The sequence below is a fragment of the Octodon degus genome, unplaced genomic scaffold (genome assembly GCF_000260255.1).
Source record: "Octodon degus isolate 3935 unplaced genomic scaffold, OctDeg1.0 scaffold00018, whole genome shotgun sequence".
Taxonomy (NCBI): Eukaryota; Metazoa; Chordata; class Mammalia; order Rodentia; family Octodontidae; genus Octodon; species Octodon degus.
In genome coordinates this window covers 15,569,538-15,595,763 of record NW_004524594.1, presented here as the reverse complement: position 1 = coordinate 15,595,763, position 26,226 = coordinate 15,569,538, and the positions used below count along the sequence as shown (strand labels likewise).

The following is a 26,226-nucleotide window of genomic DNA, read 5'->3' as shown; positions in this document are numbered from 1 at the left end:
TACGACATTACTGAATAGCTCAACGAAGTAATATGAGTCATGTTTTTTATTCCCAAGTATTTCTAAGGCAAATCAATTTCACGGAAGTAATACAAGTAACAGAAATATGACCTTACAAAATCTATGTGAGACCATTTTCACTTCATAAGGTTATTCAAATTTCACGCTGTAGCCACCCCTCCCCCTTTTATTAGGTCCTGGGATTGAACTTTAAAGTCTTGTTCATGACAAGCAAAACCTATACTGCTGAGTCCTATCTCTGCTCTCTTCCCATGTGCTTCTAATGCTGAGTTATAAGTATTAAAAAAATCATAGAAGATGAGAAAAAATAATCTGAAAACAGGTGATTTAACTTAAATGGGAAATTAGAAGTTCGACCAACCAAAAACCTAAGCACAAAACATGTAGCTGGAAAGAAAACTAAAGCATGGCAATGAAAACACCAAACCAAAAAAGGAAAATATTGGTCTTCCCTCTCAGAAAATATTTTTCATTCTCTCCTCTAACAATGAGCAAAACAAAACCATAAACACTCTCTCTCTCTCTCTCTCTCTCTCTCTCTCTCTCTCTCTCTCACACACACACACACACACACACACACACGCACACAAAACAAACTAAATGATGCATCAAAATTACTTGAATATCTAAATAGCAAATCCTGTTAAAGTTGTTTCTCAACTTTTCCAATGTGTTTCTACAAGTAAAGATTTAAGATTAAACCTCAGAAAAATCCACAGGGCTTTTAAACATATGAAAATACAAAAGAGAAAAGAAAGACTGATTTGATTTTGAAAAAAAGAATTCCAAAGGGGTCTTTAAACATAAAAATTTGCTCTGGGCCTGGCATGGTGCTGCAAGCCTGTAATCCCAGCACTCAGGAGATTGAGGCAGGAAGATCTTCCTGAGTTTGAGGTCAGCATGTACGATATACCAAAATCTCAGAAAACAAAAACAGAATAATAAAAAGCATTTAATCTCATTCATATCAAAAATACAAAAACCACACTTTTTACTCATGAACACTGGCAAAAAAATACGTAAATAATTATTTACATATTTACAAATTATTACTCAGAGAAGACTCAAGGATTATCAGAGGTATTTAAAATTGTGACCTTTATGGAAGGTCACTTAGACATTCAAAACTAAAAATTGACATGTGGAATGGTACATTCCTGTCATCCTAGGTAGTAGGATACTGAAACAGGAGGAACAAGTTCAAGGACAGCTTGAGCAGCTCAGTGAGATACCATTCAATGGTAGAGCACTTGTCCTGGGTTCGACCCCAAATAATTAATAAAAATTATAAAACCCCACAAACTTCTAGACCCAGGAATTTGATTTATATGTATTTAGCCTATATAAAAATATTACCGGGCATGGTGGCACACGCCTGCAATCCCAGCACTGGGGAGGTTGAGACAGCAGCAGGATTGCTTTAAGTTGGAGACCAGCCTAGGAGCTTCAAAAGTGACAGCAAGGCCAGCCCAAAGTGCAAAGCCAGACGCTGTCTCAAATAAATAAATAAATAAATATAAATAAAAATAAAAGCATTCACACAAATGGAGATGAGATATACACAACTAGTCAACTGCAATGTCTGAAATAAAATGAGCTGGGAAGAACTTAAAGACGTTCTTTAGTAGGGGGGAGGATATAAAAATACAGGATATCATGTGCTTATAAAAAATAATAACATGGCACAAAACAAAACCTAGTAACATTGACTAATGGAAAAGGAGAGAAAGAAACCCATATATTTAACATCTCTAGACCCATAAGAAGGTGAACATTGTCACTAAGGAAGAGACCTCGTGGCAAAGACAGGAATAGGTGGTTTATCATCATAGGTTCCTTTCCTATCTTCTAATTTTGGAATCTTATTATAAAAGTAATTTTGAAAATCACCTACAGGGAGCACAGTTCCTACTTCACACCTGCTGATTTTTCCCTATCTGTTCTTAAAATAAGCATTAAGAAATTCTCCAAAAATTTACAGAACACGCACTATGTGTACAGAAATTAAGATTTCTAATACTGTTTATCTAACTCCTTTTTTCTTAGGACAGGGTTTCACTATACAGTTCAGATTGGCCTTGAACTCTTAATGATCCTTCTGCCTCAGCCACAAATAGTGCTGAGATTACAGGTGTGTGCCACCACGCCTGGCATCTAACAATACTTCTGAGGCAAGGAATTACTTCCATAACCTCTAAACACCTAGTGAAATGGTTTGAGGCAGTCTCACTACACAGTCCAGCATAGCCTCAAATTTGTGGTGATCCTCCAGTCTCATCTTCCTGAGTGCTGCAACCTACATATTCAAAAACAATGCAAAACAAAAACATCAGCCCAGCCACAGTGAACCTCTCTGTAGGTTATTCAGGAGTACTGCCTAGGAGTTTGAGACCCAGTCTCTCAAAAAATAAATAAATGTAAAAAACTGTCAACACAAACACAGAAAACAAAGTTCAAGAAAAACTACCATAAAAACTTACATACTTTTTGTTTTTTGTGACAGGGTTATGCACGGAGGCTAGCCTTGAATTCACTAGGTAGCCCAGACTGCCTCAACTTCACAGGTTCTTCATACTTGGGACTACAGGTGTGGATCATACACCCAGCTAAAATAGATACTGTTTAATGGAATGACACAGGTATAGTTTAAGATGATCATTATTACTTGTGTAATGCTTGAGGTTGAACCCAGGGCTTTGTGTATACTAGGCATGTGCTCTCTACCATTCAGCTACATCCTCAGCCCATCAAAATTATTAAAAAGACACTAATTTCCAACCAAGTTCCGTACTCTATAAAGTATTAAACATAATGAAGTTACCAAATTAATACAGTTGGAGAAAACTTAAGTCAATATCCTTAAGAAACTATTTGTGTGATGCCATAAATTATAAACTTTCAGGAGTAAGCCAACCAAGATTTACATGTCTAACTTATAAACACCAAAATAAAATTGATATTTGTATGTGAAAAAATGTTGAAACATATAGTTCATTACAATTGCAGAGAGTTTGGTTTTTGTTGTTGTTTTTCCATACAGAGACAATTCTTTTACTTATGAGAATACTGAACAATTTTGGGGAATGAAAGTGAATTTACAGAGGACCGGCCTGATAGCTCAGTGGACTAAAGTGCCTGCTTAGGCAGAATGCAATGGCTGGTGTTCGATCCCTGGCATACTGTGCTGGCCTGGCCATGGGACGCGCTGAGATGGCAATGGAGACTGGGCATGGTGGTGTGTGCCTGTAATCCCAGTGTTTGGGAGGCTGCAAACAGGAGTCTGAAATCTATGGAGTGAGACCCTGCAGACCCTGTCCTAAATACAGGGGAAAAAAAAAAGTAAATTTAGAAAATATAGGTGCCAGAGATAAGTGTAATGGTGCACATCTGTAATCCCAGCACTAGGGAGGCTGAGCGAGGAAGGTAATTGTGAGTTTAAGGCCAGCCTTCACTGACAAAACTGTCTTAAAAAACAATATATATATATATATATATATATATATATATATATATATGTGCTAGAGACATAGTTCACTAGTACAGCATGTGCTCAGCATGCTGAGGTCCTTGGGATTGACCCTAGCACAAAACCAACAAAAGGGCCAATGAGATAGCTCAATAGACTAAGAACCTGCTTACGTAAGCACAGGGACCCAGTCTGATGTCTAGCACCACATGCTGTGCCGGCCCTGCCCCTGGGCCCACTGAGCCAGCCAATGAGTCCAGGCGTGGTGGCGCAAGCCTACAGTCCCAGCGCTGGGGAGGCTGAAAACAGGAGGATGACAGTCCAAGCTGTGAGACCCTGTACGAAATACATTAAAAAACAAAATACATATATAACACAAAACCCAAAACGGACTTTAAAAAAAGATATTAAATACTGCATTTCATTCTTCAATTTAAATACAGGCCTACACATACACACATGTACACACATTTTAAGTTATATACAACTGGAAATATTCAAAAATATGCTTAACTTTGACAACGTTAATCTTGTCAAGAAATGTCTATTTCATCATTTAAACATTTTGTCCTCAGTCTAGATCTTCAAGTTGACAACTATCTTCTTTTAGCAAATTGAAGAGGCAATTTCCAGTTCTGGCTTCCTTCCCTTGCCGCTTCAATCTGCCACTCTTCTGTAATTGTTTATCGGCATTAATCCACTTCTTTTTTTTTTTTTTTTTTTTCCATTAATCCACTTGAGAATTCTTTAAAAAACCAAGTTAGTTTTTTAGTTTCATTCCCACGTATCTGGTTGTTTTTCATCCTCTGATCCTTGATTGTAATCAGTGAACATCTTGAATCTGTTGACTAGCTTTCAAAAACACTGGAAAATTGTTTTCTATCACTTCAAATTCTACTTTTGCCCAACGTCTTTTACTTCTAGATCTTCAATTACACATTCAAGTCTTTAGAATCTCAATAGCTTTCATATTTTCCATATCTTTAAGCTCCAAACTAGATTCCTTCCATTCTTCAATTTTGTCTTCACCCATGTGTTATTAATGTAACTCTTAACTGTAGTTTCTCAAGTCTGGATGTTTCTGCTGTAAGTGGCTTCCTTATAAGCTTGATTTTTTAGCAAGCAAACTGTTCTTTTCCCTCAGATATTTGTGGAGATTCTCTTGAGGCATATGACAGTACACTGCTCCAGGAAAGTGGAAACAGGGTCTTGCTGTGTAGTTTCAGGCTGGTCTTGAACTGGCCGCACTGCTCCTAAGCTAGCCTCCCAAATGCTAAGGTTAAAGTATGCATCACTGTGCCCTGCTCAGTAAAAGTGTTTCCAATAAATTATTACTAGGCACCTCTTAAGATAATTTAAGCTGAGTACAACCTTAAATTTTTGTCGTGGTTTTCTGAACACCTATGTTTATTTGCACAAATACAGGAAAGGAGCGCTGTTACATCATCACAGGATTTCCCCATTCCACTCCAATAACATCAAAGTAACTTTTTAGTCCCTTATGGCCTATAAAATGGTACAGAATTTTTTTCTAGTTTTCTGGTGCCTAGTGTAGCCCTCTGGGCATTCAATTTTCAGGGGAGAGGATGTCCTGTCCTTGAGGCCTTTGGTTTTGTTTCTTGCCTGACCCAGAAGGCTTCAAAAGTGCAGCTCAATCTTTCCCAGTCTGGCAAAGGGTCTCAGGGCAGACAGATTAAAAGTACTTTCTCATCTCCTTGTATTATTTTTTTCCTCCCAACAGGTTTTGGCTTGCTAACATGTGTTGTCAATTCTTCAATGCTTGTAAGATGGTCCTAAAATTCTATCCACTAGCCTTGTTTTTAGAAATAATTTATCATATTAACCAGTATTGTCTTTCAATATAGTTTAATATCAAATTGGTACAAACTTAGAATCTCTTGTATGCAAACCATCTTGAAAAGCAATACTTTCAAATACGAAGTTCACAGAAACACTAAATTCTAAAGACAAAAATAAAGTTATAAGAAAATTCAATTAACCAAATAAATTTCTTGTATTCAGAATTCCCATGCATAACCAAGTTTACTGAAAGACTCCTTATAAACCCTACAATGTGAGTTTGCCTCTAATGTTTGCTTCATCTATGTGAACTTTTAGCGAAAAAAGCACAAGATTTTAAAAAGTGGCAAATATTAAGCAGTCTTACCTTTTTTAAAAAAGTGAAAGCTAATTAATTCATCTTTGTATTTAATTCTAAGTATCTATTGATTGAGACAATTTATGTATTTTTAAATATATAAACTTATCAATGATTTCTTTCACTTCTGGTCAGAGCCATCAAAGGCATGGGAAAAGTTAAAATGTTTTTTTTTTTTTTTTTTCGGAACCAGGGATTGAACTCAGGCCCTTGCGCTTGTCAGGGAAGCACTTATTCTACTGAGCCATCTCCCTGGTCCCAAGTTAAAATGTTTATGCTTTACTAATTTGACAAAAATCAACCTGTGAAATTTCATAAACCCATAAAACAAGTTTTTATCATATATGTACAAAAGCAAATCTTAGGAACAGTCTTCTAGGTTTAACACATTTCATTGGGATGTATTTCAGAATCACAGGCAATCAATTTTTTAAAAAGGAATTTCAAATTGCTACATAATTTGTATCATTTAAGTGGGTAATCTTTTAATGAAATAAATCACTTACAATATACATAAGACTATGTCAAAGTTTATTCTAAAACACTCATTGCGGAGGGTGCCAGACAATTCAAAAGATTTTTTTTTTTTTTTTTTTTTTGAGACAGGGTTCTTCTATGTTACCCAGGCTTGGCTCAAATTCATAGCCCTCTACTCATAGCTGTCCAAATGGCTGGGACCAAACAGGCACAGGCCATACTGTGCCTGGTGACCATTTTCAGCATTCTAAACATACCACAGGTTTTAAAATTTCTATTTTTAACTAGCAATAATGATAATATCTTTCACTCATGGAAAAAAAATACTTTGTAGTAAGCTGATCATTATGCTTTAATTAAAAATGAACTATTTCCCAGTGTTTTCATTCAGTAACTATTCATAGTGCTATAATGCCAAGCATTGTTCTAGGTTCTTGCAATACAAAAATCTACAAATGAGACAAACGAAAAAATAATCAGTAAACTATTAAGTATATTAAAATATGTATCATACATTTAAAAACAAAGACAACTAGTTCTGTGATGCGACATTAGGGGCAGCAAATTGAGCGTGCTCATCATAACAGGTTTTATTGAGAAGACGCTTTTGTGAATGTCGTGTTGAAGAAAGCAAAAGAACTATTAAAGCAGCAATCTGGATCACCACAGTTAAAGCAGATTAAACAGCTAATGTTAGCTCTTAGGTAGGAATGTGTCTGGATTAAGTTTAAGATTAAAGAGGCCAGGATAACTGGAGAAGCATCTTCACTGTATGGATTATCTATAGTGCAGATATTATAAGCCAAATTTTATATTTAAGCATGTATCCCAGTATTCACTCACTTTCTAATACTTAAATGTTAATCAGGCTATCTTCATAATTGATTCCTACACATTAGGCTTCTTACATAATTAAGATTACAGATATAATTCACTAAAATCACTTATTTTTAAAGAACATTCAATGTTTACTTGGAATAGAATCCTGGCTATTCTAATGTTTTGGGGAATTCTTGAAAGTAGCCACATCTGTTGAAGAACCAATTCAGTCATTAAAGTTCCATTACAATGCTCATCTAGTCTTATTCTAAAAAAAAGAATTTCACGTAATGCCACTGCTTCTCTAAAACTATTACTACATCAACATACTTATTAATGCCGTTTCCTCATAATATATTGCCTTAATAGGCAATTCTCTGTAATGGATTTTTGGATTTACAAATCAATGATAATAAAAAAGGTCAGTTAGAAACTGACATCACATTGATTTATAACAGATGTTTGGATATTATGTTCTATGCTTTAACTATTTTTACATATTCAAGCAATCCAGAGACACTTAAATGTTTCAGAGGACATTAAGACAGTTTCAGGTTCCTACTGAAAATTATGTTCCAATTTTTGATATTATAAAAACTATTAAATGGCATCTTTTAACATTGGTTATGATTCTCCATCTTGATATACTCGATCCCTTCAGTACAAACTTCCATATCAACCTACATGTACAAAAAAATGAAGAAACATTTTTAAGTCTTCTTCACTGATAAAACAGACACAACAATGACCAATCACTCTCTTCTGTGCAGAATATAGAAAGTATGTCACTGGATGTCTTACACTGACACTGTGGTATAGTTGCACTCGGTGAAAATGTTTCTCGGAATCAAATTGTTTCATGGATCTGCTCAAGTTTTATCTACTATAGAAAGCAAACTTTCTCTTAGAATATGTATTTTTCTTCTAAAAATGAAAACTAAAATAAATACATTAAAAAAAATCCAGCCAATTATTGCCATATGTATCTCAAACTGCATGAAGGCAATTAAAGGGGAAGAGATTTTTATCATATAATCATAATTTCTTCAGACTTAATACAAACTAAAAAACAAAATCAAGTTTCTTTTATCCTTCCGGCTCTAGGGATTGTATGGAGCCTACACTTGAGTTACACTCCAGCCATTTAAAAATTGTTTCATTTTTTTGGGAAACAAGGCCTTCTAAAGTTGTCCATATTGGCTTAACACTGCAATCCTCCTATACTAGCCTCCCAGAGTGCTAAGGGTCTGCCGCTGCATCTGGGCCTAAGAGAATTTCTAAACAGTTTTTTCTTTTTCCTTTTTGAAGAATTGAACAGGACTTTCAAACCTGCCTAGGTATGATGCAGAATTAAAATACTAAAAACCTAAGTTTTTGTAGAGTTACATAAAATTTCAGCTATTCAGAATTGTTCTTCAACTCTATTACCTAAGTTTTGCTACAAAAAGTTTTGCTACAATGCTAGAATTACTGACTATGAAGTTCAATATTTTCATAATTAAGAAAAACTTTGTCTGCTAGACATCAGCTGCTTAAATAATGGTATGAGTAGAAGCAAAGTCCAGCTTAAAGCTATCAAGATAAATTTGTTTCAACTCAAAATGTTTTTTTTTTTTTTTTGTGGTACCAGGGATTTAACTCAGGATGTTGCACTTGCCAGGCAGGCGCTTATGCCAATGAGCTATATCCCCAGCCCCGTTTTCTCTCTTCTTAAAGGCTCTGTATTTGGAAAATCTGAGTTTTTTTTTTTTTATTTGTGTGTGTGTGTGGCCAGCTCAGCCCACCAGGGGGCGGGGCTGGCTGGCATGTGGTGCTGGGGGATTGAACCATGGTCCCTGTGCTTTGCTAAGCTTGTTCTAAGAAGGTGCTTTAGACCACTGAGCCATCTCACCAGCCCCAAGGCTCTGTATTTGGGATTCCCTTGCCAGGGATTCTCTGCTAACTGCTCTTGCATATATTTTAGGGCCTAGTCCGTAAGTTTTGCTTATGGAATTTCCTTGATCTATACTTACTGGGTTTTTTGTATGTATTTCCTACACCAACATAATTTTTTCACTGACATGTCTATAGCATTACAAAATGACATTCAACTTAATAGATACTACATAGTTTTAAACATACTGGGAATTTTATCTGCATATAGCATAGGCAAACACATCAATAGACAACTGTTTCATTCCACCATAATAAATGTTTAATAACTAGGTCTCCATGTTTCCTAAAACAATTGTGCAAGTTTTACTCTGTAATCCCCTGAAAGTTGACAAACACTTTTCTACCCAGTAAGTATCTTAGAATCAATGTCATTGAACATGTCAAAGTGAAACTTTATAGTTCAACCGTGGAAAAGTTGGAATTGCAACTTTTATAATAATGTATATAATTCAATATTTTTTGTTTTTCAAGACGTTTCTATATATTTCAGGATGGTCTTGAGCTAACTACAAAGCCAGGCCTGAGAGCTTGGAATTACAGATACGCATACCATCAACAGCCTATAATTCAAGTTTTTATGTAATACAAGTAGTGTCAGGTATGGAAATTGTTTTCAGTGATGTAGTTAAAGAGTTGCAGTCATGACCGGGGAGATGGCTCAGTGGAATAAGCACTCACCAAGGGCCTGAGTTCAATCCCCAGTTCCACAAAAAAAAAAAAAAAAAAAGTTGTGGTCAAAAACTGTTTGGAGGGGCTGGAGAGATGGCTCAGTGGTCTAAAGCACCTACTTAGAACAAGCTTGGCAAGGCATCAGGGACCGCGGTTCAATCCCCCAGCACCACATGCCAGCCAGCCCCGCCCCCTGGTGGGCTGAGCTGGCCACACACACACACACACACACACCTCTCTCTCTCACAAATAAAAAAAAAAAAAAAAAAAAAAAAAAAAAAAAAATCAGTTTGGAGCCAAGTGTTGCAGCATATGCTTATAATCCCAGTACTTGAGAGGCAGATTCAGGATTGCTGTGAGTTCGAGGACAGGCTGAACTACATAGGGAGACCCTGTCTCAATAAAACCAAATCAGAAAAAGTTTACTTTGAACTACTAGATCTGGAAAACCATAAATTATATTTGGAAATACTAATTGATATTTATGGCTTTCCCATTATCTAGGTTTTCTTTTTTGGCGGAACTGGGGATTGAACTCAGGCCCTTGCGCTTGCCAGTAAAGTGCTTGTTCTACTGAGCCATCTCCCCGGCCCTTTCATTTCTTAAAAAGAAAAATTTTTATACTGACTTCAGTCTTTTATACTTTCAAGAAATTTTGCTCATTCCAATTAGTTTAAATAACCTTTATTGGGCTGGCCAAATAGCTCAGTGGATTAAAGTGCCTGCAAGAAGGCCCCGGGGTTCGATCCCTGTGCCACCCCGGTGGGATGGCAAATAAGACTGGCCATGATGGCGCACGCCTGTAATCCCAGCTCTTGGGAGGCTGCAAATAGGAGGATCACGAGAGTCCAATCTAGTAGTCAGATCCTGAACACCCTGTAGACCCTTCCCTAAAAAACAAACAAACAAACAAACAAACAAAAACAAACCCAGTCTATCCAGCCAGGCATAGTGGCACACACCTGTGATTCCAGCATTTAGCAGGCAAAGGCAAGAGGATCACCATGAGTTTGAGGACAGCCTGGGCTACACAGTAAGACCCTGTCTCAAAAAACAAAAATAAAACAAGCTACTTATTTTACAAGACTTCTAGGCTTTGTGCAAAGGATGATGACAATGTTTAGTAAACAGATACATACAAAGCTAATGTACTTGTCTGAATTTTTAATTTTAGTCTTAAGAAAATGCTATTTTAATACTCTTAATTGTCAAACCAGAAACATTATAAAAATTACTCATATTACTTGGAAAAAAATAATGTTCAGAGTGGTAGTGTGGTCTAACTTCCTAAGAGTCCATAATTATAAGACTTGTCCATTCTGTGCAAGTTTCCTATTGAAATCTTTTTTTTTTTTTTTTTTTTTTTTTTGGCGGAACTCGGGATTAACTCAGGCCATTGGGCTTGCCAGGGAAGCACTTATTCTACTGAGCCATCTCCCCAGCCCCTCAAGTTTCCTATTGAAATGTACATGCAAGTACATACATCTAAAAATACTTTACACAAAGCACTCATAACTTCCATGAAGTTATTACACATCTTCTGAAATGTGAAAATTCCTTTATAGCAACATTATGTGGTTGAATACCTACTTATACATAGTTTTCTCAAATGCATGCTAAATGCCTGACAAACTTCAGAGAAAAATAGGTAAAAATACAACTGTTGAGCAAAAAATAATACCAGCAGTCAGTTATGAAACTGTACCTATCTCTACAACTAAATCATGCTTAGGTTTCTTAATTAGCATAGTAGCTAGTGATCAGGAATACAGATTAGGGATTTAGAGCACATGCGTTTAAACCTTGAGCTTTCCCATTTCTTTGTCAATAGTTTTCTCTTACTCTTAGAAAAATTGACCTTAAAAATAAGATTAAACACTCATCAAAGGATAAACTGCGCCTAAAAATCCATTGTAATAACCCATATAAAGTACTAGGCAGGGGGCCTGCCCCGTAGCTCAGTTTTTTAAGTGGCTGCTTCAACAAAGCAGTCAGGCTCCGGTTGCTTTGGTTCGATCCCCACAACACAAGACAGCCAGTCATGCCTTGAAGGCATTCCGAGCAAAAAAAAAAAAAAAAAGTACTAGGCACATTATAGTACACTATAATTTTGTCAATAGTACCCAAAATATGCATGAAATCCTATTAGAATTTTAATTTATTTTGATGTTTTAGGAACTCAACCTAGGGCTTCTGCATAAAGTAATATCCTCTGACCTTTTACTAAATGCATCTCTAAAATCACCCAAGCTTAGGTGTAACTGGCAATCCTCCTGTTTCAGCATGGTAGTTTGCTAAGAAATATAAGCTGAATGATCGTGGTTTCAGAATTTCTTAAGAAAAAAAAAAGGGGGGGGGCTGGGGAGATGGCTCAGTAGAATAAGCACTTGCCTGGCAAGCGCAAGGCCCCGGTTCTGGGGGGGGGGGGGAAGCCAGTATTTCAGTTATATTTTAAGTATAGATCTGCACTATTCATTAAATTTTTAGAACAGTATGAAGGGAATAGGGTCCATTAGAATACATTAAAACCCCAATAAATGCTTCTATTGAGACTTTTTAAATGGCAATCACCCAGATATAACCCAATATTAAAAAGAATCCTGAAAATATTTGAAATCCACACATTTTACTTCAAATATCTAGTTTTAGAAACCATCTCACTTCCAATATTTTAAAACATTTAAATTTTATTAGCATAGGTTTGCAAACCTTGATATGCTTTACCACTAAGTTATATGCCCAGACCCTTTTTATTTTTGAGATGTTCTCACCTCTTTGAGAAGGGCAGGTTGGCCCAGAGTTTCCCAGCTTGCCATGGCTGAGTAACTGGGATTACAAGCACACACCTCCAGCTCCTTTACATACTTTTCCATAGAATTAATGAATACCACAGATCTATACTTTTTAAAAAATGCAGCTGAGGGCCAGGGAGATGGCTCAGTGGAATAAGCACTTCCCTGGCAAGCGGCAAGGGCCTGAGTTCAATCCCTGGTTCAAAAAAAAAAAAAAAATGCAGCTGAAGGCTGGCCAGACAGCTCAGCAGATTAAAGTGCCTGCTTAGGCAGATGCAGAGACCGGGGTTTGATCCCTGGCATGCCACCCGGTGCCAGCCACACCCTTAGGGCATGCTAAGAAGATTGCAACTGGGCATGGTAGCACACCTGTAATCCCAGTGCCGGGGAGGCTGAAAGAGGAGGATCACTATGAGTCAGATCTATGTAGTGGGATCCTGTAGGCCCTGTACTAAATACATTTAAGAGGAAAAACATGCAGGTGAAAAAAAAATTTTTTTAGAAATTCCAATACAATGCATATTTCAAGTAAGAGTGGCAAAAATTGTGGCGTATATACATTACAATTCAGAGTAAAACAAGTTAAAGGTTTAATATTACTTTCCTATTCCTCTGACAGTTAATGTAACTCAGCTAGAATAGTACATTCAAATTTTTCATTTATGTCGTATCTTGAGTTACTAGAATCACCTGAGTTAACCTTTTTCATTTTGATAAGGAGTAAATTGGAAAAACATGAAATCAGGTAAGGAGATTTATAAACACAAGGTACTAGAAAAAAAAAATACCAGACATAAGTCAAATAATTTTATCAGTCATAAATAAGCAGTTTATTAAATTTCATTAGGTTATCACTGTTGCTTTTAACTGTGGTAATAGTTGGTTTTATAGGAAGATAGCCTTTACATGAAGAGAATGCATTCAAAGCCAAACAAGTATCACTGAGCGTAAGCATAAAGGTGCTTTCAAATTTAGAATTTTTCATTATAAAAAGATATGTAGAAAAAGATTAAATCATTTACCTAAACATCACAGTAATTCTATGGAAGAGCTATAAAATTCTAGGTTCCCATATTTCAAATTTTGTCATTCCTACTCCTATGTAGGATCGTTTAACTCGCAAATTTCCTAGTTCTCCATACTACCAAAACGTTTAGCTGTTACAGTAAAATATAAAGTTCTAACTTTGTTGTTGTTGAAATACATAGCCAAGAATATTTTCACTTGGAATACTCATTCTTTAAATGTCTCAGAAAATTCAAATTCATAATGGAGTTCACTTTTTAGTAAATATCACTTCCATAGATAAGCATTCTAACAATTTTTGTGTGTGTGTGTGTGTGTTTTTTTTTTTTTTTTAAAGTCTCACTTTATAGTTTAGGCTGGACTTAAATTCACTATGAAGCCCAGCCAGGCCTAGAACTCTCAATAATCTTTCTGCCTCAACCCCCTGGAGTGCTAGCATCACAGGTGTGTGCCACTATACCCAGCTCTATTTAAATAATAAAAAATTATTTCCCTTAAAGTGTTATCAATTTTTGGATTTAGGTCTCAATTTGAGGAAATTATTTAAATTGTTTAAAAATACATGTCAACATATATAGATAGATAGATAGATAGATGATCCTCTGTAAATTTGATGTGAAAGATGTCACTGTTAAACTTATGTAAACCCAGGTTTTTCATTTGATACATCAAACAAAATAAAAATATTTCCTATAGGCTACAGCAGTTATTAAAATTTAAATGTCCAGCAACCATTATGGTACATGTCTATAATCCCATCATTTGAGAGATTGAGGCAAAAAGATTTCAAGTTTTAGGCCAGCCTGTGCTGCAACATCAACTTTAAGGGTGTTTTGGGCAATGCAGCAAGTTCCATCCCAAAAATAGAATTTAAAATTTCTCTACACTCTAATATGTAGGGGAACAATTTTTAAATTTCTTCCCCAATTGGATTATGATAGACCTAATGGACATTACTGACACATGTATTTTTAAAAACTTGCAACAATCAAAACCCACTAAAATTCTAGAGTCAACTTTCACTAAGCTTACCCCCCAAAAAAATGTAGTTTTCAATCATAAATAATGAGCTTAGAGTGTGAGACACTACTTATAATCGAGAATAAAGACACTAAAAAATACTAACTGAAAAGTATCACTGATTTAGGAAGAACAGCAACAGGTCCTAAATATGGCAGGCAGTTGTTGGATGAAAAATAACATCATTTACAGTCTCTTTCTACCTATCTGTGCTACAACTCAACCTAGATCCTTGCACATATTAAACCTATGATGTACCATGGATCTATAACCTCTGTCCCTTATCTCATTTTTTTCCTAATTACCGAAAAAAAAAAAAAAAAAAAAAAAAGTGGAAAAACTAGTGACTTATCTCAACTACTTCATCAAAACTACCAGTAAGGGGCCAGCCAGATAGCTCAGCAGATTAAAAACACCTGCTTAGGTAGACACAGGGAGCAGAGGCTGGGGTTCGATTCCCAGCTTGCCATGCTGGCCCCACCCCTGGGGCATGCTGAGACAGTGACTGAGACAGGGCGTGGTGGTGCACCTGTAATTCCAGGGCTTGGGAGGCTGAAAACAGGATCACTAGGAGTCAGAGCTGTGTAATGAGACCCTGTACTAAATAATTAAAAACTACCAGTAAGGTACAAGTAAACACTTTTGTAGTTTAAACATGATTTAAATCTAAGCATCAAATTTAAGGCTGAGGATATATAACACATCAAAGGTGACAAAGGATGAACGCTTCTTGACCTACTGATATTTCTTGCCTGAATAATGATCTTGGATTGCAAATTATCAAGTCATCACTCTGAAGAAAGTGGTATGCTGTAAAAAATTTATTTTCTGAATAACAATAGATATCTTTATCATAAGGACATATGCCAAAGTTTTAAAGTCTTAAATGTTTAAAATAAAATAAAGTCCTAATTTTTTTTTTTTTTTTTTTTGTGGAACCAGGGATTGAACTCAGCCCCTTGTGCTTGCCAGGGAAGCGCTTATTCTACTGAGCCATCTCCCTGGCCCTAAAGTCCTAAATTTTTAACAACTCAAATAATCCACAATTCAGGAAAACATACAGAAAATAAAGCATATATCCTACAAATGTGTGGCTCTCAATCCAAATCTGATCAACTCTAGATTGAAAAATATTGAGGAAAACTATCATTGCATCTAAATTAAACATGCAGATTTTCCCTATCACTACACTTCCTAATACAGTATAACCATCATGTAACATTCATTTGGTAGTAATCAGGTTTAAATCACCTATAGTTGATTTATATAGAGTATGCAATTTACATTTTATATAAAGGACAGGAGCATCCATAGATTTGGTTCTTATAATTATGGATACCAAGGGATGATTTATCTTTCAAAATATGAAAACTGACAACCAGTATGAAGCATATGTGATTTTTTTCTTTCTTTTTTGTGGTACTGGGGATGGAACTCAGGGATCTTGTGCTTGCCAAGCAAGTGCTTATTCTACTGAGCTATCCTTATGTGTGATAATTTTGCAATGTTCTTACAATTTTGCTTCTAAGAGCTAGTGTGATGGCACATGCTTGTAATCGTAGTATTCTGGGATACTGGGGCAGGAATATCCTAAATTCAATCCCAGTTTAGGCAATTTAGTAGACCCTGTCTCAAAAACGTAAAATTAAAAAGGGCTGGGATGTAGTTCACTGTCAAGAACACAGGTTCAATTCTCAGTACCAAAAATATTAAATTTAAATTTTAAAAACCAACATACAAAAAAATCAATGTTCAAAAAAAATTAGAAAAAGCAATGCTCATTATTCGAGCCATAAAAGATTAGATGTGATTTCCTCTGATCGGTATGCAGTTTGGATCTTCAACCAAGCTGATCAAACTGTTTTAAAGATTTCCTCATCTACCTAACTACAAGAACCACAAAACTTTCAGAATTTTCTTAATTGCTGTACAACAGTCAAAAATGAAAAGCAAAAGGCAGATAAGGGAATTAAAAGAAATAATGTAAAAGTATTGTTACCTCCCTATACCTAAAATTCTCTCAGATGGTACTTCACTTGACAATATGTTGTACTGTACTGGTTTTTTGGAAGTGATGGTGCTGGGAAAACTAGAGCCTTACAACATGACAGGCAAGCACAGTATCACTGAGCCAAATCCTTAGCCTGTTCTGTAACCTTTCATACTGCAATTTTTACTGAAGTGATTCTTATAGCTGGAAAACCATTCTAAAATTAGCACTGGCTTGCTTTTAGTTGTGTGTTGATCTTATAACTCTCAAAAGCCAATAAATACAATCTCAGTCCTTGAGAGACTGAGGAGGCAAGAGGATCAATCACAAGCTCAAAGCCAGTCTGAACTACATAGCGAGACACTAGCTGAAAAACAAAATACCTTCCCACAGCCATTAAATTTTTTTTAAACATTTGTTAAAAATGGTTCTTTTTAGGACACTCAAATATGGAAATATCTGCAAAACTTTACCAATGAACAGATGTTAGCTAACAGAAAATCACTTATTCTTTCAACTACACAAAGGGTACAAGGTACTATTAAAAAAAAAAAAATCCTGCAGGTAGTTCTTTTAAGCCACATTCTGCAGCTTAAATTACTAATACAATTTCCTTAGAGGTTACCTGATTGTTAAAAAGGTTTCAAACTCAGAAATGAACTCAACAATTAAAAAACTGTCAAAGATAAAATGATAATCCAAACCCTGACTATGGATCTAACTCAACGGTTTTCTCCAAGCACATTAGATGCCTACAAGATTTTTTCTTGATGGATCATAAACAAGCCAGTCGACTAAATTAATGTTCTACCAAGTACCATGAATGTTTTTGCCAGACATGAAATACACTAACAGTAAGACTCAATTTTAGAAACACCTAACAGAACAGACACCATACCTCCATCCTTCCTTTGGAAACTGAACCAATACTAGTTTAAATGTTGCTAGACTTAAAGGCTTAAGCTGTAACTCCAACACAATTTCTTCTTGCTTACACAGAGGGAGCTTGCTGGGCCAAGGTGTCATCCATTTATAAAACCTGCACTCAAAATGTTGGTGGAAAATCACCAAGAGTTTGGGGCAGGCCTGAACTACAAAGCAAGACCCTGTCTTTAAAAGGGAATCAATGGCAGGGGTAGAATAGGGTAGCTGGAGGTTGGGTTAATCTTCCAGCTCTAAATTTGTACATCTTGACTTTACATATGCAATACTTGTATCCAGTTTGAAGAGTGAAAGATGTCAAGAAAACCATCATTAGATAGCCAACACCCTTCAAATACAATATGAAAAATTGCTGAAATTTCAATTGCATAAAAAGGGCCATTTCCTATATATGAATTTTTGGGTAAAGGCAGCCTATAATGTCAGCTGCACCTGACAGCACTAAAATTTGGCAAAAGCTTGAATTAAACATTTTCTTTGGGACCTTATTATCTTTGGACCTTATTTCAATCCTGCCTTTGATGTAAATTTGTCTTTATGAGTTAACATCTCCAAATGGAAAATTCTTTGGAGGACTTGGCATACAAAATGGTAACTTACCCATATTGTGCTTCCCTGAGCCTTAGAAAAAAAGCAGGCGCTTCTCAACAAGTTGTATTCAGGCAGATGCACACCATTTTTGCCCAAAGTGCTGTGAAGGCTATCATGAGGGGAAGGGAAAAACCCTACACACTTTACACTATTACCTCCTATGAACTGTGTTTTCTGCGAGGAATTCACTAATAACAAAAAGATTAGAAATAAAGTTTAAAGGCTAAGGAAAGCACAACAGAGCCAGTTTTAAACTGGCAAGATTTTAGACATTGCCTAACAATACTCTGAACAAATTCAAAAGAAGTAATTGTTTTCAGAATTGAGGTACTGAAAAATAACAAAAATAAGCCTCCTCGAAAATATGAGCCCTTAACCATTCCTGGTCGTTTTTATGTTCATAATCTATTGCTGCCAGTTTGGCTCTAAGCCAAATGCTGAGCTCCTTAAAAAGTCTTTTAAAGCATCTGCTTCTGCAGAATGCAGCAGGCAGCCAGGGTTCAATCCCTAGCTTCCATACCCCACTCCCACCCCACCCCTTGGTACACTGAGACAACTGAGACTGGGTGTGGTGGTGCACCTGTAATCCCAGGATTTGATAATAAAAACAGGAGAATCACTACTAGCCCGATCTACATAGTGAGACCCGGTAGACCCTGGCCTAAATTCATTTAAAAAAAAAAAAAAAAAAAAGGCTTCTATCAGACAGGGTAGCACACACTGGTAATCCCAGCACTTGGGCGGCAGAGGCAAGAGGATCACCATGAATTCAAGGCCAGTCTGAACTGCAAGACCCTGTCTCAAAAAAAAAAAGTTTCTATAAATTGAAACTAGTTCTATTTCTCAATATGGAGGTTTCTAGCATTGCAATACTGGAGCGACTTAAGTGTGCTTATGCTTATCTGTGGATTCCAAACTAGAGCTCTTTTAATTTTTGGTTTTGAGACAGGATTACACTATGTAGTTCAGGCTGGCTTCAACACAGGACAATCCTGCCTCCCACATGCTGAGATTATAGGTGTTCACCACCACACCTATCTTGAGTGAATGTTCAGCCATACCTACTGGAAAATGTTTGAGAATCATACACCAAAATTGTCTACTATGATCTTAATGACATTCTAAAAAAAATATGAGCTGTTACATACTAGGTTATTCTGTAAATGTTCAAACAAACGTAAGGCTCAGATAACCCTTCAGAAAGTATCAAATTCAATAAAATTAAAAATTTAAAAAAATAAAAACTTTTCTGGGGTATCAAATAATATTAATTATTCAAAGCACAGTCAAATGTTTGATCATTCACAGTTGTGTTTATAAGTACTTCCTGTTTTTTTACATTTCTATTTTGAATTTCTATATGCATTTAAGAAGTATTTTCACAACTAATTTTAAAAATGTACACTCATTTTATATGTCCCCTCACATATTTTCATATATATATAACTCATTAAATAAAAGATGATAAAGTCAGGTTCTGAATGAGTTTTTATAGAGGAAAGAAAATGAACCCCCCCACGTTTCTCAATGACTACAGAGATAATTTTGCTTTGTAAAGTTGAGATATGAAGACAAAGTTGATTAGCACAGTATTTTACTTGAAAATAGAAAAGTTTCAAATAAAAATAAATTATAAGGTCAAAAGAGAAAAGATTTTGCTTAAAGAAATGTTGTAACTGAAATAACTATGTTCTTTTGCAGTTTGTAGTATAAAATGCCTTGAATTAAAAGGCCCAAAGTGGGGAAAATGTCGACTGTGTTAACAGAAGTGAAGAGAACTAAACACTATTGCTACAAACATGGATAGGGGACAGCATTTAGTATTTCAATAAAACCTAAAATAGTTCTTTATAATAGTGAACATCCAAAAACTTTTCTGGCTTATCAAACAAATTATTCAAAGCACAGTCAAATGTTTGATCACTCACAGTTGTGTTCAAAAGTACTTCCTGTTTTTTCACATTTCTATTTTGAATTTCTATATGCATTTAAGAAATCACAGGTTAAAAAATGTTTTAGAGTGAAATCTGAATAACCACACAGACATGGACCAACATTTATTACAAACAGGAAGCGAATAGATCTATAAGAGTACAGATGTTTTAAAGGTTGCAAGCTGAAGTATAGGGAATTATCATAACCTATATAATTTTATCTGCACTTTAAAATTACATTGCTCAATATATACAAAACATTTTAATACAGTAATTTAAATTGCTATGTAAAGGCATTAAGACAGAATCAACAGTAGAGAAATTTATTTCAATTTAAGCACTCATGTTCCATCCTGAATTCACCTCCATTTTCCAAGGTAACTTTTAAAGTCTTTTCCAGGAAGAAAGGTTATCCTGAAAAAACTGATTTATAGTTCACAACTTATCAGAAAGAAAAGCCAGGTATAGAGAAAAGAACTTATATTTTAAAAATTTAAATAAAAAGCAATCAATTCTCTATAGAGTTTTATTAAATAGTTACAACTTTCAGACATCAAGATACATTGTTGCTAGCAATCAGCAGCATTACCATCTTCATTTCTCCTTCAGCTACCAATAAAAAACACCCTTCAGATGGAAAATTTCATATACATATGGCTCCATGAAAAACCAATTACTTTTAATCATAAAAATATTGTAGCTTACAATGTTGTCACATCGATTACTTAATTACACAAAAAGCTAAAGAAGTCTAAATATGAGGGAGTATGTCAAAATCAGACAGCTTTTCTCAAATGACTGTTTTACTCACTGTAAGTAGTGGTCTGTAACAGAGTACCAGGTTGACTAGGTATGCAATGATGTGTTAAAAACAAAAAACCTTGCAGTTCTAAACTCAACAATACACTACACTGCATTTAAGAATTTAAACAATTAGAAGGGCCGGCCTGAAAGTTCAGCAGACTAAAGCGCCTGCTTAGGCAGAGCGCAGCAGCTGGGTTCAATCCCTGATGTGCCCTGCCGACCCCTCCTGAGGGGCGAGCTGAGAAGGCTATGGAAAGTGGGCATGGTGGGGTGTGTGTCTGTAATCCTAGTGCTTGGGAGGCTGCAAACAGGAGAATCACTATGAGTCTGATCATGATCTATGTAGTGGGACCCTATAGACCCTGTCCTAAATGCATAAGGAAAAAAAAATTTAAACAATTAGAGCTGGAAATACTGAAAAATGCTTCCTTAATGAAAAATATCACAAAACAATAGTTTTATATCATGGAGGTTCTTTTTTGACTGTATATTGTGATGAGTGTTAGCAGTATAATTGCTTGTTATATTACCAAATCACGTGAAGCAGTAATTCTGGGATGTAAAAGAACAGCAATATATTCCAAGGACTTGTGGGCAATTAAATGTCTTAAATATTTTATACAACACTAAAGTAACAGCCTAATTTTCAAAATTATAAATACGTAAGAGTTTGATATTAAATGCCCATTCACTAGAATAAGGATTTTACTTTCAACAATTCCAATACGGCAGCAAAAAATTCTAAGTGAAGAATGAGTTAGATAAAACATTTTAAAATCCGAATTTTATACAGGTAGTTAGGTATTGCTAAACACTTAGTGCTATGAGAAAAGCTGATATCCTAGGTTTTTTATCTTCTTTTCTAAATATTTATGCTATGCTATTTTCAAATGATGCTTTGAATTAAAAAAAATAAAGTGACTTTTTTCCTTTGCTCCTTTGTACTTAAGCAGGATTCGCAAATTTCCCTGGGGAAGCAAATTATGTTTCCTTATTTAAAATGTATATATTTTCTTGGGGGGGGGGACATTAGTGTACAACCATACATATTATTTTAGCTAACATAAATAAACATCACAATTTTCCCACCATGAAGTACTGAGTTACAACAACGTAGTAACAAAACTTTATTTTCTTGAGATGCATACATGATGTTATAAGAACAATATTATTTTCAATGTAAAGACATTATCAATCCAGATGCCTTAAAACTCTTAAAAATAGGTTGTTAAGTGTCTTCTCCAAAAATAAATGCCACATTGAGTGACATGACCAAAGAAAAGTTTAGCCTTCACAGGCCAAACAACAAGGTAAAAATATGAAGAATAAAAAAGAGCAAATTAGAAGAGACAAAAATACAGCTCAGGTATGTACTCCTGAAATCAACACTCAATTTATCATCTTAATTCCTAAACCAGAAATATGAAATTTTAAATGTATATATACATACATATTATCATTTTCAAGAGATAAATTATACATACACTTTTGTATGATTTATACATACATATGCATTAGGGATGTGTGTGTTTGTGTGTGTAAAATATCAGCATATAATACCAACTAAATAAATCAGGCAACTGTTAGCAGGTCTGAGATATTCTATTAAATGAGCCTTTTATATATAGACAACCTTCAGCCCCTTGGAATAAGATCTGCTTTTTCTTGGAATTCTTTTATAGAAGGCAGTTTGTATGTTGCATTTAGGAAATGAAGCAAATTCACTGTTTATAATCACATAATGTAGTATATAACTGCCCTTGAGATACAATAAAATGTACTATTAATAATCTCTATATATTGGCAAGAAAAAACATTGGCATAAAGTTACTACTTCATCATATAAAAACAGCTGTGTATCGATTGTTTGTTTCTGATGAGTTTATATATAAGTAATGCAGTACTGTATGTTTGTAGTCATATTAGAACACAGACCAGGTGCAGGTGATCCAAGTTCCTTGCTTTAATGAATTACTATTCATCAGAAACAGCACTGGTTTCAGCATACTTCAGTCAGGACTCACCTGTTCAGTTTCATGCCTGTTTATCTGGTGATTTAAATATGAAGGAAACAAATGATTCCCGAGTAGGTGGTGACACCTTAAGGATATGGTCATGGGCCAAAACTACCAGACTGCACATAAGGTACAATCGCACTCATACATACAAATGCACAAACATACAGACCACATACATAACCACACGCATAAAAACACACACAATGTTCCTACTGTTGTTCGGTAATTTTCATCCCCAGAAAGTAATACAATCTCAATTATAACACAAATTCAATGAATACACTGAAACCTCTATTTAAACCTGATGTTTAAATACATGACACTGTTGTGGGGCAGTCTATTCAATACTCTGATAGTTAAAGTCCTTTGTAAAGGTCTATAACAGACCCACATATCAAATTTGTTATAGTAATAAAAAAACTTTGTTGAGGCTGCAATGTACTAATTATGTCAATTTATATTACACTTGACTATTAAAATGCTTAATTATTGTAAATTAGAAAAAGAGCTATTTTCATCTTAATGTAGATATCAATTATTTATATTTCACCCTTTCATCCCATTAATTTATAACCTGAAAATGATTTTACTTGGTGCCAATTGTTATCAACACAATGCATCTTTATTATTCTTTTGACTGTTAATTCCAGTCTTTAGCATTTTCCTTCCAACCAAAATCAAAAATGGGGTCTTTACTCTAAAGTAAGCTTGACTGATTTCAAATTTCTAGGTAGGTAAAAAGAAAAACAAATGAAAGTATCACTGGGTAAATCATGACTGAAAGTTTGGCATCACATTAACTTATTTTTAAATAATGTAAACTTTATCTTACAGGGAAAAAACTTCAAAATTACTGAAGTGCTTAAACTGACAAACCAAGCATATCACAAAATAACTCTTCTTTAAATGTTTCATTTCAGAGACACTCAAAGTACTTCATGAAACTAAATTAAACACTTCTGTATTTTCATATAATCCCATTCATAATAGTTTGTAAGTAGGAAAAAGAAAAATGAGTTCTAAATAAATGACACAGGAGGCAATAAATTGACACGTGACAAGTAAATAAAAGGCTAAAGCACTCCAATACCATTGAAACTGTTTTAATGTTGTTGCAACTCCAAAATGCAACAATCATCAACTTGTCAAAGACCCAAATTTCAAAAATTCATTTTAATTATTCCTTCATACCTATTTTACAAAATAAGGGCAAGAGACATTTTAAATCCTCCTTGTCCTAGTTGTGCTATGTTCCTAACTTGTTTTCTATTACTATAATGTGTATGCTTCAATTCCCATCAGATGCTATATAAGAAAAAGTAAAATAAAATATTAACCTCTGCTTCAATGTATAGTTTCCAGAATCTGCCAGAACTGGGGAACTGGGCAACAAGGCGCTCGTAAGTCTTCCGTGCTTTGTCTATAGGTTGATTCTAAAATTGAAAACCAATAAACAGCATTTACAATGTTAGGATTATGAAAATATCATTTACTGCAGAACCAAGTAGTGTGATTGGACCCATAGAGAAGGAAATGTAATCCTATATCACTAAACCTGTGCCTCTCGAATGAGAATGCTCCAAGCATCAAGGTCATATGGATTCTCTTCTAATTTCTTTTCAGCTTTCTTCACCTTCTCTGGGACATATTCAGCTGCCTGAAGGAAAGAAAAATAATAACAAACTGAAATTACTGTTTTAAAAGTTCTTAGATACAATCACAATATAAAACTAAAATGTCAAAACTTTTCTAGAATCCATGCATGAACACTTTATCAGAGCCTGCATGCATGAGAATGAAATCAAGTGATTATTCAATGAGAAGTTTTTACGTTAAGTACTAATTTAGTATTAAATATATAGCAGTAGTTCTCAAACTTTAAGGTTGCAGAACCCCCTCTTTAAAAATTCACGGCAAACAATGTATTTTATACATTTGCAAATCTGTTTTCAATGTCTGATTTTTTAAGTGTATTTATGCAAATTTTTTGAGACAGGATCTCACCATGTAGTCCTGGCAGGTCTTGACTCACTATGTAGCCTAGGCTGGCCTGAAACTTGTGGCAATCCTACTGCGTCAGCCTCCTGAGAGCTGAAATTATAGGCATTCACCATCATGCCTGGTCATATGTCTGATTCTAAAAAAGGCAGGTAGATTTTCCTGCTTATATATCCTACCTTCTTATATATTATGTCACCTAAAGCTAAAAATTCTACTATATACTTTTGAGAGATTGAGAGAAAATCAATTTCTTAGATTTCCTTTGTAAGTCAAGGTCTATCTACCTTGTCCAGGCAGGCCTTGAACATCTGGGCTCAAGCAATACTGCTGAGACTGTAAGAATCTGCCTTCAATATTTTTAGAACAATGTGAACTCATGGATCCTCTGGGGGAAAAAAAAAATCTTAGGACTCCCTGGGTATCCTGGACCATGTTTGAGAAACACTGCTTATTAGAGCATTCACAATGAATCACGATGAAAAGAAAAAGCACGAACACTGAAATTTTATCTTAATGTAAAGTAAATCTTCCAAGTTGTAAACTATATATAAAGCACAACAAAAATCTATAATAAGACATTTAAATAAGATGAAAATGCTTGTGCCATATTTGGATGATGGGTAATGAAAATACAAGTAAATTTCTTTTTTTTTTTTTTACATTTTCCAACCTCTTTAGTAAGTTTTATTTTGATTACAGAAATTTAATCTTGAGACTTTGGGGTTAGTCAGCAGATACGTGTCCACTACTCCCTGGATTCTATTCCCAACAACAATAACAACAACAAAAGCAGCTTAAAACACAGTAAAACCAAATACCAAACCTTAAAACAGTTGGCACCCAAGGTATAAAAACAAGTATTTACTTCTCAAATTGTTGTTCATAATATTTCTGTGTACTACAGAAATCCACTCTGAAATAAGGTAAGCCAAAAGATTTTTACTCTGTTCTCAGTTTTGCTTTGCCTTTTCCTTAGGAGTTCCTGAAATCTGTAACATGGCAATAAATATTAACAATATCCACGGGTTTAAATAAAAAGCACTGCTCCTACCATCTATTAATTTCCTCTTTTAAACAGAATCATCAGTTTAGAAAAGTACTAAAACTTATCTTTCTAGAGAAAAAAAATTACAAGGGAAACACTCTTTGGAATAAAGTTGATTATTTCACTAAAAACTACAAATTTATTTAAGAATAAAAATGTCTTAAAGTTTTATTGTAATGTGAATCAAAATTATGTTTTACTAATATATGAGCTTTTATCTTATTATTATTATTCTTTTTGAGACAGTTTTCGTTATTCAGTTCAGACTTGCCTTGACCTCACTTTGTAGCAAAGGATGGCTTCATATTTGCAGTGATCCTCCTACCTCAGCCTCCTGAATGCTGGGATTACAAGGGTGCACCACCATGCCAGGCCTGAGCTTTTACAAACAGTATAAAAAGTACAACTAGGGGCTGGTGAGATGGCTCAGTGGTCTAAAGCACCTACTTAGAACAAGCTAAGCTAAACAAAGCACAGAGACCGCGGTTCAATCCCCCAGCACCACATGCCAGCCCGCC

At 35.1% G+C, this 26,226-nt stretch overlaps 1 protein-coding gene across 1 annotated transcript in view; it reads right to left on the bottom strand.

The window, feature by feature from the left end:
* Cstf3 (cleavage stimulation factor subunit 3) overlaps positions 1-26,226 on the bottom strand; it is a 90,477-nt gene that overhangs the window by 45,496 nt on the left and 18,755 nt on the right. The window contains exons 2-3 of the mRNA XM_004627064.2: positions 24,218-24,319; positions 24,000-24,095 (exon numbers count right to left, since the gene is read on the bottom strand). Coding sequence (XP_004627121.1) covers positions 24,000-24,095; positions 24,218-24,319 — 198 coding nt within the window. The remainder of the gene's footprint in view (positions 1-23,999; positions 24,096-24,217; positions 24,320-26,226) is intronic.